Source organism: Gorilla gorilla, chromosome 7 (genome assembly GCF_029281585.2).
Source record: "Gorilla gorilla gorilla isolate KB3781 chromosome 7, NHGRI_mGorGor1-v2.1_pri, whole genome shotgun sequence".
Classification (NCBI taxonomy): Eukaryota; Metazoa; Chordata; class Mammalia; order Primates; family Hominidae; genus Gorilla; species Gorilla gorilla.
The window spans coordinates 31,970,701-31,984,224 of record NC_073231.2 but is presented as its reverse complement, the minus strand read 5'-3'; the positions used below and the strand labels follow the sequence as shown (position 1 = coordinate 31,984,224).

General features: G+C 39.5%; 1 protein-coding gene across 5 annotated transcripts in view; it reads left to right on the top strand.

Moving 5' to 3' along the window:
- Positions 1-13,524, top strand: part of CCDC25 (coiled-coil domain containing 25) — a 39,673-nt gene that overhangs the window by 2,314 nt on the left and 23,835 nt on the right. For 3 of the 5 annotated variants that reach the window (XM_063709157.1, XM_019032099.4, XM_055348293.2), the window contains exons 2-3: positions 5,386-5,433; positions 8,180-8,219. In XM_063709157.1, the coding sequence (XP_063565227.1) occupies positions 5,412-5,433; positions 8,180-8,219 (62 nt within the window). In that variant the 5' untranslated portion in view covers positions 5,386-5,411. Of the gene's footprint in view, positions 1-677; positions 798-5,379; positions 5,434-8,179; positions 8,220-13,524 lie in introns of those variants that run through there. The other 2 variants (XM_055348287.2, XM_063709158.1) reach the window with 2 other exon arrangements.

The following is a 13,524-nucleotide window of genomic DNA, read 5'->3' as shown; positions in this document are numbered from 1 at the left end:
TTCTGCGGCCTCAGCCTCCTGTGTAGCTGGGATTACAGGAATGCGCCACCAAGCCTGGCTAATTTTGTATTTTTTTAGTAGAGACGGGGTTTCTCCATGTTGGTCAGGCTGGTCTTGAACTCCCGACCTCAGGTGATCTGCCCGCCTCGGCCTCCCAAAGTGCTGGGATTACCAGCATGAGCCACTGCGCCCAGTCTAAAGGTGAGATTTATTTTATTTATTTTTGAGACGGAGTCTTGCTTTGTCACCCAGGCTAGAGTGCAGTGGCACGATCTCAGCTTACTGCAACCTCCATCTCCTGGGTTCAAGCGATTCTGGTACAGCAAGGATTACAGGGACCAGCCAACATGCCTGGCTGATTTTTGTATTTTTAGTAAAGATGGGGTTTCATCATGTTGCTCAGGCTGGTCTTGAACTCCTGAGCTCAAGTGATCTGCCCACCTTAACCTCCCAAAGTGCTGGAATTACAAAAGGTGAGTTTTTGTTTTGTTTTGTTTTTTGTTTTTTTGAGATGGAGTCTCCCTCTGTCACTCGGGCTAGAGTACGGTGGTGTGATCTCAGTTCACTGCAACCTCTACCTCCTGGGTTCAAGCAATTCTACTGCCTCAGTCTCCCAAGTAGCTGGGATTACGGGCACACGCCACCATGCCCGGCTAATTTTTGTATTTTGTTAGTAGAAACGGGGTTTCACCATATTGGCCAGGCTAGTCTCGAACTCCTTACCTCAATTGATCCACCCGCCTCGGCCTTCCAAAGTGCTAGGATTAAAGGCGTGAATCACCACGCTCAGCCAAAAGGTAAGATTTAAGTGAAACTAGTTCCACATTGTTTGTGTGGGTTTGAATAAGGCAATACTTTCTCTTTAGAGGTAAGATTGAGGCTCAGGGAAGTTGTAACTCACAGACCCTACTCTTCCACCTTCATCACACTGACCTCTCCTTATTTTTCTCAGTAGTTTAGCCTTCCACAGTGTGTGCCATGAGCTATTTCTCTGTCTCTGTACATGTGGTTTGTTTTACCCATATTATTAAAATTACTAGAAACAAAATTCAAAACCAGCCTGAAAAATCATATACCCTTATAGGCCTCTAAGCATTTTCGTCCTTGGCAACTCAGGCATCTCTTTATAACTTCTCCAGTTGTGAATCTTCAACAACATAGATATCCATATAAACCCAACAATGGAAAAACAAATATACAGGCAGGGTGTATAGGTACTGAATGTATTTTATGCTGTTCTATTCCCCTTAAAGTTACTCTGAATTCTTTAAGTGTTAGTCACACATACACATCTGCCCTTAATAGAGCAAAATGCTTCACTAGATTTGTGGGTCCTGTTTTTTTCATTGACTTCCATTATAATGTCAGAACTGTTTCCTGTTAGAAAAATATTTGGCCTCTAAGCCTAATAAAAGTGCACTTGTGCAGCTGATCTTTTAAAACTGCAAAGTTAATGGAAAAATCATAACTTTCTCAGTAAAATAGTAATGAGACTTTACATATTGGCAGTATAGAAACAACAAATATATAGAATCTTCAGGAAATGAATTTGTATGGCTTGCCAAGTTTTTAACTAACTGATGGTTTTTACTGCATAAAAACTTTTTTAAAATGGGAAGAAAATCTTCATAGGAAGTTGTTCTTTTACATTTTAAGATTAATATCTGACTAAAATGTGTTCCATTTTCATTCTTTCATGCTGTCTCATAAGGGAATAATTGAACATTAGTCTAATATGTCCAGTGTCACATTTAAGACCATCTGATTATAGATACTTGGCTCAAAGTCCACTTGTACTTTTAATACCTGTTAATATCATCTACCTAAAAGTAGATTGTTCTATAAATTGTGAAATAATCAGATCACCTCTGAAGTTGGGTTGGTTGCTACCCGTAAGTCAAGTGTCTTCCAAATAACCGGTTCCAGTACTAATCAGCCATATTATTTAGATGAGAATAACAAATGAACTAGAATAATTCAGCTTACTTTTCCTTCTTAACATGGAAAGGAACTTAATTCAGACTTGTTGTGCAGCAATGATGTTCCTTTTTATTTTTCATTTTCTTTTCTTTTTTTTTTTTTTTTTGAGATGGAGTCTTGCTCTGTCGCCCAGGCTGGAGTGCAGTGGCATGATCTCGACTCACTGCGACTTCTGCCTCCTAGGTTCAAGCGATTCTCTTGCCTCAGCCTCCTGAGTAGCTGGGATTACAGGCATGTGCTACTATGGCTGACTGATTTTTGAATTTTTAGTGGAGACAGGGTTTCGCCATATTGGCCAGGCTGGTCTTGAACTCCTGGCCTCAAGTGATCCTCCCGCTTCAGCCTCCCAAAGTGTTGGGATTACATGCATGAGCCACTGCGCCCAGACTAATTTTCTATTATGACATAATTTCAGTCTTTCAGAGAAGTTGCAAGTATAGTAAAAGATTTCCTGTATATTCTCCCAGAGTCCCCCAATTTTTTTTGAGACAGTCTTGCTCTGTCACCCAGGCTGAAGTGTAGTGGCAAGTGTAGTGGTGCAGTCACAGATCATTGCAGCCTCAACTTCTTGGGCTCAAGTGATCCTCCCACTTTAGCCACCACACCCAGCTAATTTTTAAAAATTTTTTTTATAGAGACAGGGTTTCCTCATATTGCCCAGGATGGTCCCGAGCTCCTGGGCCCAAGTAATCCGCCTGCCTCAGCCTCCCAAAGTGGTGGGATTACAGACGTGAGCCACTGTGACTACAAATTCTGACATTTTACCACATGCCTTGTCTTTCTTTTTCCGTTTCTCTTTTTCTCTTGCACACACCTTTTTCCTGAAATGTTTGTAAGTTGCAGTTAACCCCTGAATGCTTCAGATTTATTTTCTAAAATCAAGGGCATTCTCTTCTCAAAAGACGTTTTTCATTATCAAAATTAGGAAATTAACATTGCAGCAATGCGATTATCTAATCAACAGGCTTTATTCAGTTCCCATTAGTGTCCTAATGATGTATTTGTAACAAAAAATACCTTACAAATCATTGTTGCATTCTTCAGGTGTCATTATTCTGTAGCCTCCTCTAATCGCGAGCAATTGCTCAGTCTTTGTCTTTCATGGCATTGTTAGTTGAATTATTTTGTGGAATGCCCCTCACTTTAGGTTTGTTATGGCCATTTTCTTAATCACCTCATTTAATAAGTCAACCATCAAAACATTCCTTTATTATTATTTTGGCTGTAGCTTAGATAGCTTGGCCTGCAGAGACAACTTTATTAATATTTTATATCAGTTATTATTTTTTCTTTTTTGAGACAGTCTTGCTGTCACTCAGGCTGGAGTGCAGTGGCACGATCTTGGCTCACTGCAACCTCTGCCTCCCAGGTTCAAGCAATCCTCATGCCTGAGCCTCTCCAGTAGCTGGAACCACTGGCGTGTGCCACCACACCTGGCTAATTTTTGTATTTTTAGTAGAGATGGGGTTTCAACATGTTGGCCGGGCTGGTCTCAAACTTCTGGCCTCAAGTGATCTGCCCACCGCGGCCTCCTGAAGTGCTGGGATTACAGGCGTGAGCCACTGCACCTGGCCTTTATTGTTATTTTGAAAATTCTGTTCTAATTACAAAAGCCATCTGTATGTTTTATAGCAGGCTAACCAAGGTAACTGTTGTTAAAAAAAGTTTATGCTTCCATACATATAAAGTATGTGCTTATATAAAAATAAAACATGTATGTGTATGTATATACACACACATACCATTATAATCATTTACTTTTTATAAATTGAATCATATATAGATACACAAAAATACTGTTCGGATACTTAATTTCTTCACCTGCCGTTTCTTTTTAATGGGTACGTGGTATTTTGTTTATGGATGTTCAAATCTGTAATATATTTAAAGAGTCTCTATTAAGGGGTGTTTAGGTTGTAAAAAGATTATTGCTTGGTGGAGTATTTTGGTACTCTATTATGGTAACATTATAGGTAGTGACGTTATAGGATTGAAAGGGTATACACTTGAACTATTGCCAGGCCATGCAGAGAAAATCTGAAATGCTTTTTAGTTTTATTCCCACCCTTTTGGCATTTGTTACACGCTACAGTAAGGCCTGATCAAGGTACTACAATGCTCAATAATAGACAAGCATTTCTATAAACTTGGCGATGCACACATTCTTTCAAGGTACTTTTCTCAACTACTTCTGGACTTTAGTTATTATAAATGTTAAACAAAGGAATTAGTTTTCTCTCCCCCAAGAAAGGCAACTCGGATTGATCATTTAAGAAGCTTCTCATTACTGAAAGTACAGGGCATCTCTCTGATATAAGGCTTTTTAATTTAGGAGAGCGTATTGCCCTTTGTCCTTTAGGGCTCCAGGTACATGTGTGTGTTCTGTGCTGTGGAGTGATAGCCAACAGGCTGTTCATCCCAACCCTGCACTTATCAGTACTTTGCTTCAGTGTGTATTTATTTTTCAGTACTTCTCCATCACAGGCTTTGTAGCCTGAGGGCCCAGTGTCTATGAATTCAGGAGTTTAGTCCAATTGGATCAAACAAGTTTTGGTAGACTAGCTTTGAAACCTGGCACTCAGTTATCCTTTCAGTAGGAATCCAAGGTAGGGACGTCTGCAATAAAACACCACCTTGGTAAAGCAAATATCATTTCTAGGATAAACCATACCCAGAAGATTCCATTTGAGTTAGGATAGTTGTTTCTAACCCTGACCTTATATTAGAATCACTTGGAAGGCTTTTAGAAAACACAGATGCTCACTCTTGCCCACCAGAGATTTGGATTTAGTTGATCTGAGGTGGAGCTGGGGCATAATTAGATGATTCTAATGTAGATCAGGGGTCAGAGTCACTGGTTTAGAAGTTGGAGAGTCATGGTCTCCCTGAATGTGATAGAGAGCCTGTTAGAATATGCAGCACACCTGGAATATGGGTAATATTGGCTAAATACAATTATGCACAATAAAACTTTGGTAAACATGGGAACTTAGTTGTGGTGTTTAGTTTTCTTTTTTTTTTTTTTTTAACTCTTAAAGAAGGCAAAAGTATAGGACTGGACTGGCGATACCATTGAACTGTAACCCTGAGAAAGTAGGAAAGTAGCTATTAGTAAGGATGGTAAACTTTCTCTTTTGGGGCCAGATAGTAAATATTTTAGGCTTTGTGAGTCACCTGCAATCTCCGTGGCTTATTCTTCTTTGTTTTGCTTTTTTTTCCAACCCTTTAAAAACGTAAAAACCATTCTTAGCTCAAGGGCTGTCCAAAAACAGGTGGTAGGCTGGATTTGGATCATGGGCCATGGTTTGCCAACCCCTAGTCTAAGAATTGTCAGTTGTTTTTCACATGAAACAATTTTGTTGGTGATGAAGTTACTAATTGTTTTTTATTTTTGTTTTATTTTAGTTAATTCATCTGCCTACACTATTTACATGGGAAAAGATAAATATGAAAGTAAGTTTTCAAAAGCATTTGATTTTGAAATTTTCAGCAGGTAAGTGTTATCTCTCACTCACCACCTTCCATGCCCCCCACCCAGTTTGTTGGTTCTGAGTTTTCACCTACTTTGATAAACTAGCTTTTGAGAAACAAAACAAGCTCACATAGGGAGACAGCAGCACCTCCTAAGCTACATAAGAAAAATGCTTTAACAATCAATGTTACTTGCGATGATTTATGGGTTAGTAGGAGAAATGTAAAACTCAGGTGTTAATATGCTGCAGACTGCTTCACCATTAAATCACGCCCAAAGTTAATGTCACAACTTTATTATCATGAAAAAGTACTAAGGTCTATTTTTAAAAAAGTATAGACAAAATGAAGTAACATGAATAGTAAATGCTGTCAAAGTAGACAGAGATAGTAAATGTGATTGAAAGCTGAGAAGGCTTTGTGGAGGAGTGGGTTAGGATGGACTAGATTGTGGAATCCTTTGAATGTCTGTTGTAGGAATATATAGATACAAATCTAGATACATAATTTATGTCACAGATATAAATTTAGATGATATTTTTAGAGCCCTCTGGAGTGGCATTTTGCTGTCATTAAAAACCTTTGTAGAAAAAAACGTAAGAGGCCAGGCATGGTGGTTCACGCCCGTAATCCCAACGCTTTGACAGGCTGAGGCGAGAGGATCACTTGAGCCCAGGAGTTCGAGACCTGCCTGAGCAACATAGGGAGACCCTGTCTCTACAAAAAACAACAATAAAAGAAAATATTAGCTGGGCATAGTGACACACACCTGTTGTCCTTGCTACTCTGGAGGCTGATGCAGGAAGATCGCTTGAGCCTGGGAGGTAGGCTGCAGTGAGCTGTGATCATGCCACTGCATTCCAGCTTAAGAGACAGCGAGAATCTGTTGTCTGAAATGAGTGAATGTGTGTATGTATGGAACACTTTTTCCCTGGGAACTCTTAGAGTCATTTGGAGGTATCAACTTTTCCTAGGTTGCCTTGTAAGAACGGACATTACTTCTCTAAATCACCCCATTGTCTGGCATTCCTAGCCCATTACATTTATTTCTAATAGTGTTTATGACTTCAGACCAAGAACTCGATAGAAACATCAATTTAAGTGGAATGATTTACTTTTACTGAAAAGCTTTCAGGTCTGTTCTTTTTATCAGCCAGCAGGTGTCATCAGGGAGCCAAACTTTGCCTGACTGAGGGAAAGAGATTTTTTAAATTTCTCTTTCCTTTTTTTGCTTACCTTTTGGCTATTTGCTTAGTCCTACTTAAAGCATTAGAAAGCCTTTCAGAAAACTCATAGTGTCTACGACTGTTATGAGTGCCTTCACCCAAGATGTGTCTTCCTTTTGCTTTTCCTTTTCTGGACGGTAAATACCCCATTCAAATTATATAGACCATACTTTCTTGGGTACATTTTAAATCATCACATATGAATCATTCACAATTTATTTATTTATTTATTTTTTTGAGACAGTTTCTCACTCTGTCACCCAGGCTGGAGTGCAGTGGCGTGATTTCAGCTCACTGCAACCTTCACCTCCTGGATTCAAGCAATTCTCCCACCTCAGCCTCCCCAGTGGCTGGGGCTACAGGCACGTGCTACCATGCCTGGCTAATTTCTGTAATTTTAGTGGAGATGGGGTTTCACCATGTTGGCCAAGCTGGTCTCAAACTCCTGACCTCAGGTGATCTGCTCACCTCAGCCTCCCAAAGTGCTGGGATTACAGGCGTAAGCCACTGTGCCCAGTATTGTTTATGATTTTTAAATTGGCATTTAATACTTAAATAATTCTGTATTAAACAGAATTATTACTAATTATTAATATGGCTGTAAGAAATATTTATTGATATAACCTTTATGTAGTGATATATATTAGCCTTAAAAAATGTGCATTCACTTTGAGCGAATACTTTAGCTTTTAGAAATATACCTTAAGGAAATAATCAGAAATATGGACAACTTTACTTAAAAAATTTATTGAACTATTTATAATTAGAAACAAACCAAGGGCCAACAATAGAAAAGTTTATTCGTATAAGAGAATTAGGTAGTCATTGTTCCCAAAGAACTTTATTTTTATTTGTATCTAACAAATACATAGTTTAAAAAGTCAAGTAGTAATAGAATGCTTAGAATTAAAAAAAAAATCCTTCTTAATACCCATGTTCCACCCCACCTGCTACCTCTCCAGACAATTACTTTTCACTCTGTTAGCTATTTCTTCTGGTGTTTTGTTTCCATGTGTGATAGAATTTAAGGTGATTTTTATTTTCTTTTTATACTCCTAATGTTTGTTTTGTTTTAAATTTTCTGTAATTTTATAATCAAGTTATTTTTTCTTAAAGAAGTAAAGTATTTCTTTAAAGTTTCAGCCAGTTCTTTTTAATGTTTAAGTATTATTAGGTGAATTGATTTTCTGAAACATCTGAAGTATTGGTTGCTTTGTTTTGTCAGTGTTAGTTTTATTATCTTCATATAGAAATAATATCTGAGCTTTAGATTAGAAGTATTATATAAATTTATAAAAATTATAAAGTTCATATTGTTCAATTATGAAAATTATTATTTTTTCTGTATTTTCAAGCATCAAGGCCTCCGAATTACTATTCTTCATTGAGGGAGAGAGAAATTTGTGGGAGGAGCTGACATTTCTCCCATTCTTAACTTATAAACTCTGGGATATCTTCATTTGACAGTTTTTGTTTCTTTCGTTTCTCATATCTCATTGCAGATGAAGATCTGATCAAGCATGGCTGGCCTGAAGATATCTGGTAAGTAACAATTTTGGTTCTGCCCTCTGTAGATCATCATTTCCTTTCTTAGACTTGGCCAAGCATTCAAACTAGAATCATGCTTTGTACTGTGGTTTATGGGTCTTCGGGGTAAACAGCTGACTGCCAGTTCCCTTCATTTCTAATTACCTTGCAAGTTGGAAATGATGTTTTTGGGTTTGATCTCAGGCTTGAGAGCAAAGGCCTCTAGGACACAGGCCTTCTTTTTCCTCCTTTTTGTCTCCACGCCATAGTAAGTTACTGAGACCACACCTCACTTAAATATTCAGACCACTGTTGAGTGGAAAAATGAAGACTTCACATGAAGCAATGAAGAAAATAGATACAAGCATCCATGCGGATGGAATAGACGGAGGTTCTTACCGGTCCAGCTTTAAAGGAAGCACACTTGTTCCCCTTTGTCTTCTAAACTCCCTGATGAGTTTAGCTCTGTCTTGATCCAACCCCGACGCCTTCTTTCTAAAACAATTTATGTGAACTGTTTTAAATAATAACATATACTTTCTTAGTCTCCTTTTGAGATCATTTATTTTGCTCACAAAACCCAGTCCAAAAAAAAAGAATACCAAACAAACAAAAAGACTTCATTTAAGCTGAATTCTTTTTTCTGTCTTAGAACACCATATAGACTTCTACCATTCAGACCTGGGACCTTTTATGAATACATGGGCTTCTGTCCTATAACACTGTCACACCCAGTCTACTTTCGTTTTCTTGTCTTCAGCTTTCACCACTGACTCTGACCCTAGTATTGCCTCTCTTCTAGAGCACAGTCCTGCCTATGGAGTGGGATATCATCTTCCTGACTCCTCATACCTCCTACCAAATGCTACCCCTGAAGATAAAGGCACCTGGGTCCCGTTTGCTTTATTATGATAGTGAACATCTGTCAAGCACTTAACTATATGCCAAATACTACTAAGTGTTTACGTCCATTAATACATTTAACTTCACAACAACCCTGTGAAATAGATATTAATATTTATGCCCATTTTTTCAGATGAGGAAATTAAGGTTAAGAGAAACTGACTGGGTCTGCTCTGTCTGCTACTGGCTCTGGCTCTGGTTCTAAGTCACTGCTTCTGTCTTCTCCAGGCTGCTGCTCTTTTGGCTTCAGCTCCTTTCTTCTCCCAGGCTGTTGCTGCAGCTCTCTCTGGACCTCTTTTCTCCAAATGTGGACACAGACCCTTCACTTAATTCCCTCTAGTGATAGAGTTGAGGCTACTGCTTTTTAGAAGAGTTGATTTAATTTTCTTTTTTTTTGAGACGGAATGTCGCCCTTGTTGCCCAGGCTGGAGTGCAATGGTGCGATCTCGGCTCACTGTAACCTCTGCCTCCCGAGTTCAAGAGATTCTCCTGCCTCAGCCTCCTGAGTAGCTGGGACTACAGGCACCCACCATCATGCCTGGCTAATTTTTTGTATTTTTAGTAGAGACTGGGGCTATCACCACATTGGCCAGGCTGGTCTCGAACTCCTAACCTCAGGTGATCCACCCGCGTTGGACTCCCAAAGTGCTGGGATTACAGGCGTGAGCCACTGCGCCCGGCCAGAACAAAGGAATTTTAAAGGCTTATTTAAATCTGGTCCCTATTCCAGCACAATAGCCTGTCTTCTAAATCCAAATATGTCATCAAGTTAAACCCTGCTTGGTGCTCTCTTGCCTCAAGTGGGCAGTGTGCAATGCTGAAAACATCCAGACTGGGGCTGCCCGCCTTCCTAGGGCCTGAGACAGTAAGCTGTATGAGGACAATGATCACCTATTTCATTAACTACTATGTCCCCGGTACCTAGCATAGGTCCTGGCACATAGTAGGTATTCAGTAAATATTGGTTGATTTCCTAATTGACTCCCTGCCAGCGTAGAAGCAGTCTCCATGGACATTTCCCTACAATGGCCACATCATGGTTATCTCCATTTTGAGCTCCTGCCGACCCCAGCTGGATGATTTTCAGTTGTTTTTAAAGACCAGGGAATCTCCAGACTCTCATGGGAATAAGAATGGCTGCACCTGTTAGGCAGTTAGCTGATGGAAATTTTTAACCTATCAGGTTTGGGGCATAAAAACCTGCATAGAGAAGGTTACATAATCAGATGCAGCCTGAAAATCAGTGTACCACAGCCTTCTACCTGACTTTCATTTGTTTAAATAAATGGAAGAGAAATTTCCAGTTTACAACCCACATCCAATAAATTATGACCTCAGTTTTTCATTTCATTAAGGTTAGTACTTCCCAAATTGGTCTACAGATACCAAGAGGCCCATTCTGACCCCCTTTAGTAGTCTTGAGATGAATGACTGTTGTTGGATGTGATTGGCTTTTACCTTCAGAAGCTACATTTGAGGTGTGATGTGAGTAGGTGTAGACCTCAAAACCCATTCCAGCTGTCAATTTTGGACATATTCCAGGGAGTGCTAAGAATGATCCTGAGTTGATCACCATTCCAGGGTGGGGTGTTCACCTGCTTCACTTTGTGGAGCTTTTGAATCATTCATTACCTCTGTGAATGTCAGCATCTGGATTTATCCCGGAAAACCTCCTGAGGCTCCTTTAAGCAAAGGTTTTCCTAGGAATCAGTGAGAATGGAACTAAATTCATCTTTTTTTTTTTTTTTTTTTTTTTTTTGAGACAGAGTCTCGTTCTGTCTCCCAGGCTGGAGTGCAGTAGTACCATCTTAGCTCAATGTAACCTCCACCTCCCGGGTTCAAGTGGTTCTGCTGCTTCAGCCTCCCAAGTAGCTGGGACTACAGGCACCCGCCACCGTGCCTGGCTAATTTTTTTGTATTTTTAGTGGTGATGGGATTTCATCATGTTGGCCAGGCTGGTCTCCAACCCCTGACCTGAAGTGATCCACCCACCTCGGCCTCCCAAAGTGCTGGCACTACAGGCGTGAGCCACTGTGCCCGGCCCTAAATTCATCTTTAAATGTAGGAAAATAGAAATAGTGTGTATTTACTGTGTCCAGACCTCCTAATGATTAGTATTTCCACAGACTCCGCTTTAAGTCGTTGGACAGCCCAGCTCCAGGGCCCTGAATCTGTATCCTCAGACAGTTGATGCTTATTTAGTGAAGCTTCTGGTCTCTGCATTCAGAAAAGGGTAACAGGGAGAGGAAGATAACAAGGATAAGAGGGAACTATGGCTGTAATTTAAACTTTGAGTAAATGTTTAGAAAGATTGGAGAAGTCGTTTGCTTCTTTTTTAAGGAAACTCGCTCAAGATAGTTTGTTTATAGAGCTGGATTTTTTTTTTCTCTTATACTTTCATCCATTCTCCCCTGCTCTTTGTAGAGGTGTATCTATCATATACAAACCTGAAATTGGTGTATATTGATAAAGTTGCTGTATTTTGGCAGTGATATTCCTGTGTGTGTTTTGGTTCTTTCTCTACTTATGTATGAATATCATTAAATATATATTGAATTATTTGGGTATTTCTTTTGACAAAATTCTACATCAGAGACCTTTAAGAAAAATCAGAATTCAATCTACTATAGGTACATAGGGAAGAAGATGTTGTAAATAGAGAACTGGCTTAAGGCAAATAAAAGTTGGAATGGGTAAAGTTACTTTTCAGTTATCTTGGTTACTAGTGTGATATTTTCCTAAGATTCTGAAAGAGGATAATGAGATATGTAATTGTTAGATTTGCAAAAAGCACAGGTTTTTCTGGCTGGAAAATGTCCAGCTGAAGGTGATAATTAGTATGAATCTCTCACATGGGAATGCAAATGAGTAAGTGAACCACTTGGAGAAATGTAAGTCAAATAAGATGTTATGTCCATTTCTGGCTATCACTAATGATTAAGAGTAAAACCTAGAGTCATCATAAACTGTGTGCCAAAAGTGCCTAATATTTTTCTGTATGCATAGTGAATAGCAAGATGACTAACCTCTTTAAAGAGGGCACTTTTATATAGAATCATACAGTCTACATCTTGTACTAGGTGTGAAGGTGACCATTTTCACCTCTAAAACATTTATTAGTGCTTAAGAAAATGGCTAGAGAAACATAATGGGATGTAATGATGCCTCTTTAGGATTTTCTGAACATTCTTCAGTCTGGAAAGGTAAGGACCAAGGAAGCAGTATGACTAATGTATTAGTCCGTCTTGCATTGCTATAGAGAAATACCTGAGACTGGGTAATTTGTAAAGAAAAGAGGTTTAATTGGCTCATGGTTTGGCAGGCTATACAGGAAGCATGGCAGTGTCTGTTTCTGGGAGGCCTCATTCATAGAACTTTTAATCATGGCGGAAGGCAAAGGGGAAGCGAGGCGGCTTACATGGCAGGAGCAGGGTGCCGGGGCTACGCACTTTTAAACAGATCTCATGAGAACTCTATCATAGGAATAGCACCAAAGAGATGGTGCTAAACCATTCATGAAGAATCCACCCCCATGATCCAGTCACCTCCCACCAGGCCCCACTTCTAACGTTGGGGATTACAATTCGACATGAGATTTGGTGGGGACGCAAATCCAAATCATATCAACTAAAGTTAACAGAATCACGAAGTGGCAATAGTGTTACCTTGTTTGTTGTGTGATGCTGGGATGCAGAGGGGGCATTTCTGGATATTGGAAAGAGAAAGTCAAGTTCGTTGGGTGAATTGAAAACATGAAAATCTCATATCCTGAATGTTGCGTAGATTTTAAAAGGTTTAATTAAATTGATAGATGATAGATCCATCATGAAAGGTAAATTTAAGGGTTGGGGGACATTCTGAATGTTTTTAGGACAATGTCAGTAAAGGGCAGTGCTCACCCAAGAGACATATATTGGTATCACTGTCAGAATATAGGGCTGGATGAACTGTTGTGCTTGTGAATTATTGGGTTACATTATTGAATTGTAACCCATTTAACGATGTGTTCTACTTAGCGTCTTTAGGCCCCACCTAACTCTTCCAGCTCTCTATTCGACATTCTCTTTGGATTGTTTTGCTATCACTTGAAATTTGGGATGTCACAAACAAAACTGTCATCTGTTTCCGCCAAACTGTGGTTCTGCTCATCTCCCAGGCTGGCAGCATTGGAAACTTGCTGACTTCTTTCATCCCCCACTCTTTTCACCTGAAATTCCTTTCCTTGGTTTTGCTCTAAGTCCTATGCTTCAGTCACGGGCCAACCAAATCTCACTGCCTCCTTTTTATCATGAAGCCTTTGATCACTGATAGTTCTTTTTATATCTTGAAAAATCACCCTTCCCAGTACAGATAATATTTAGTATCTCTACTCATCTTGGCACTTACTCACAGCTCCATAATTCAGTGTTTCTCGTAC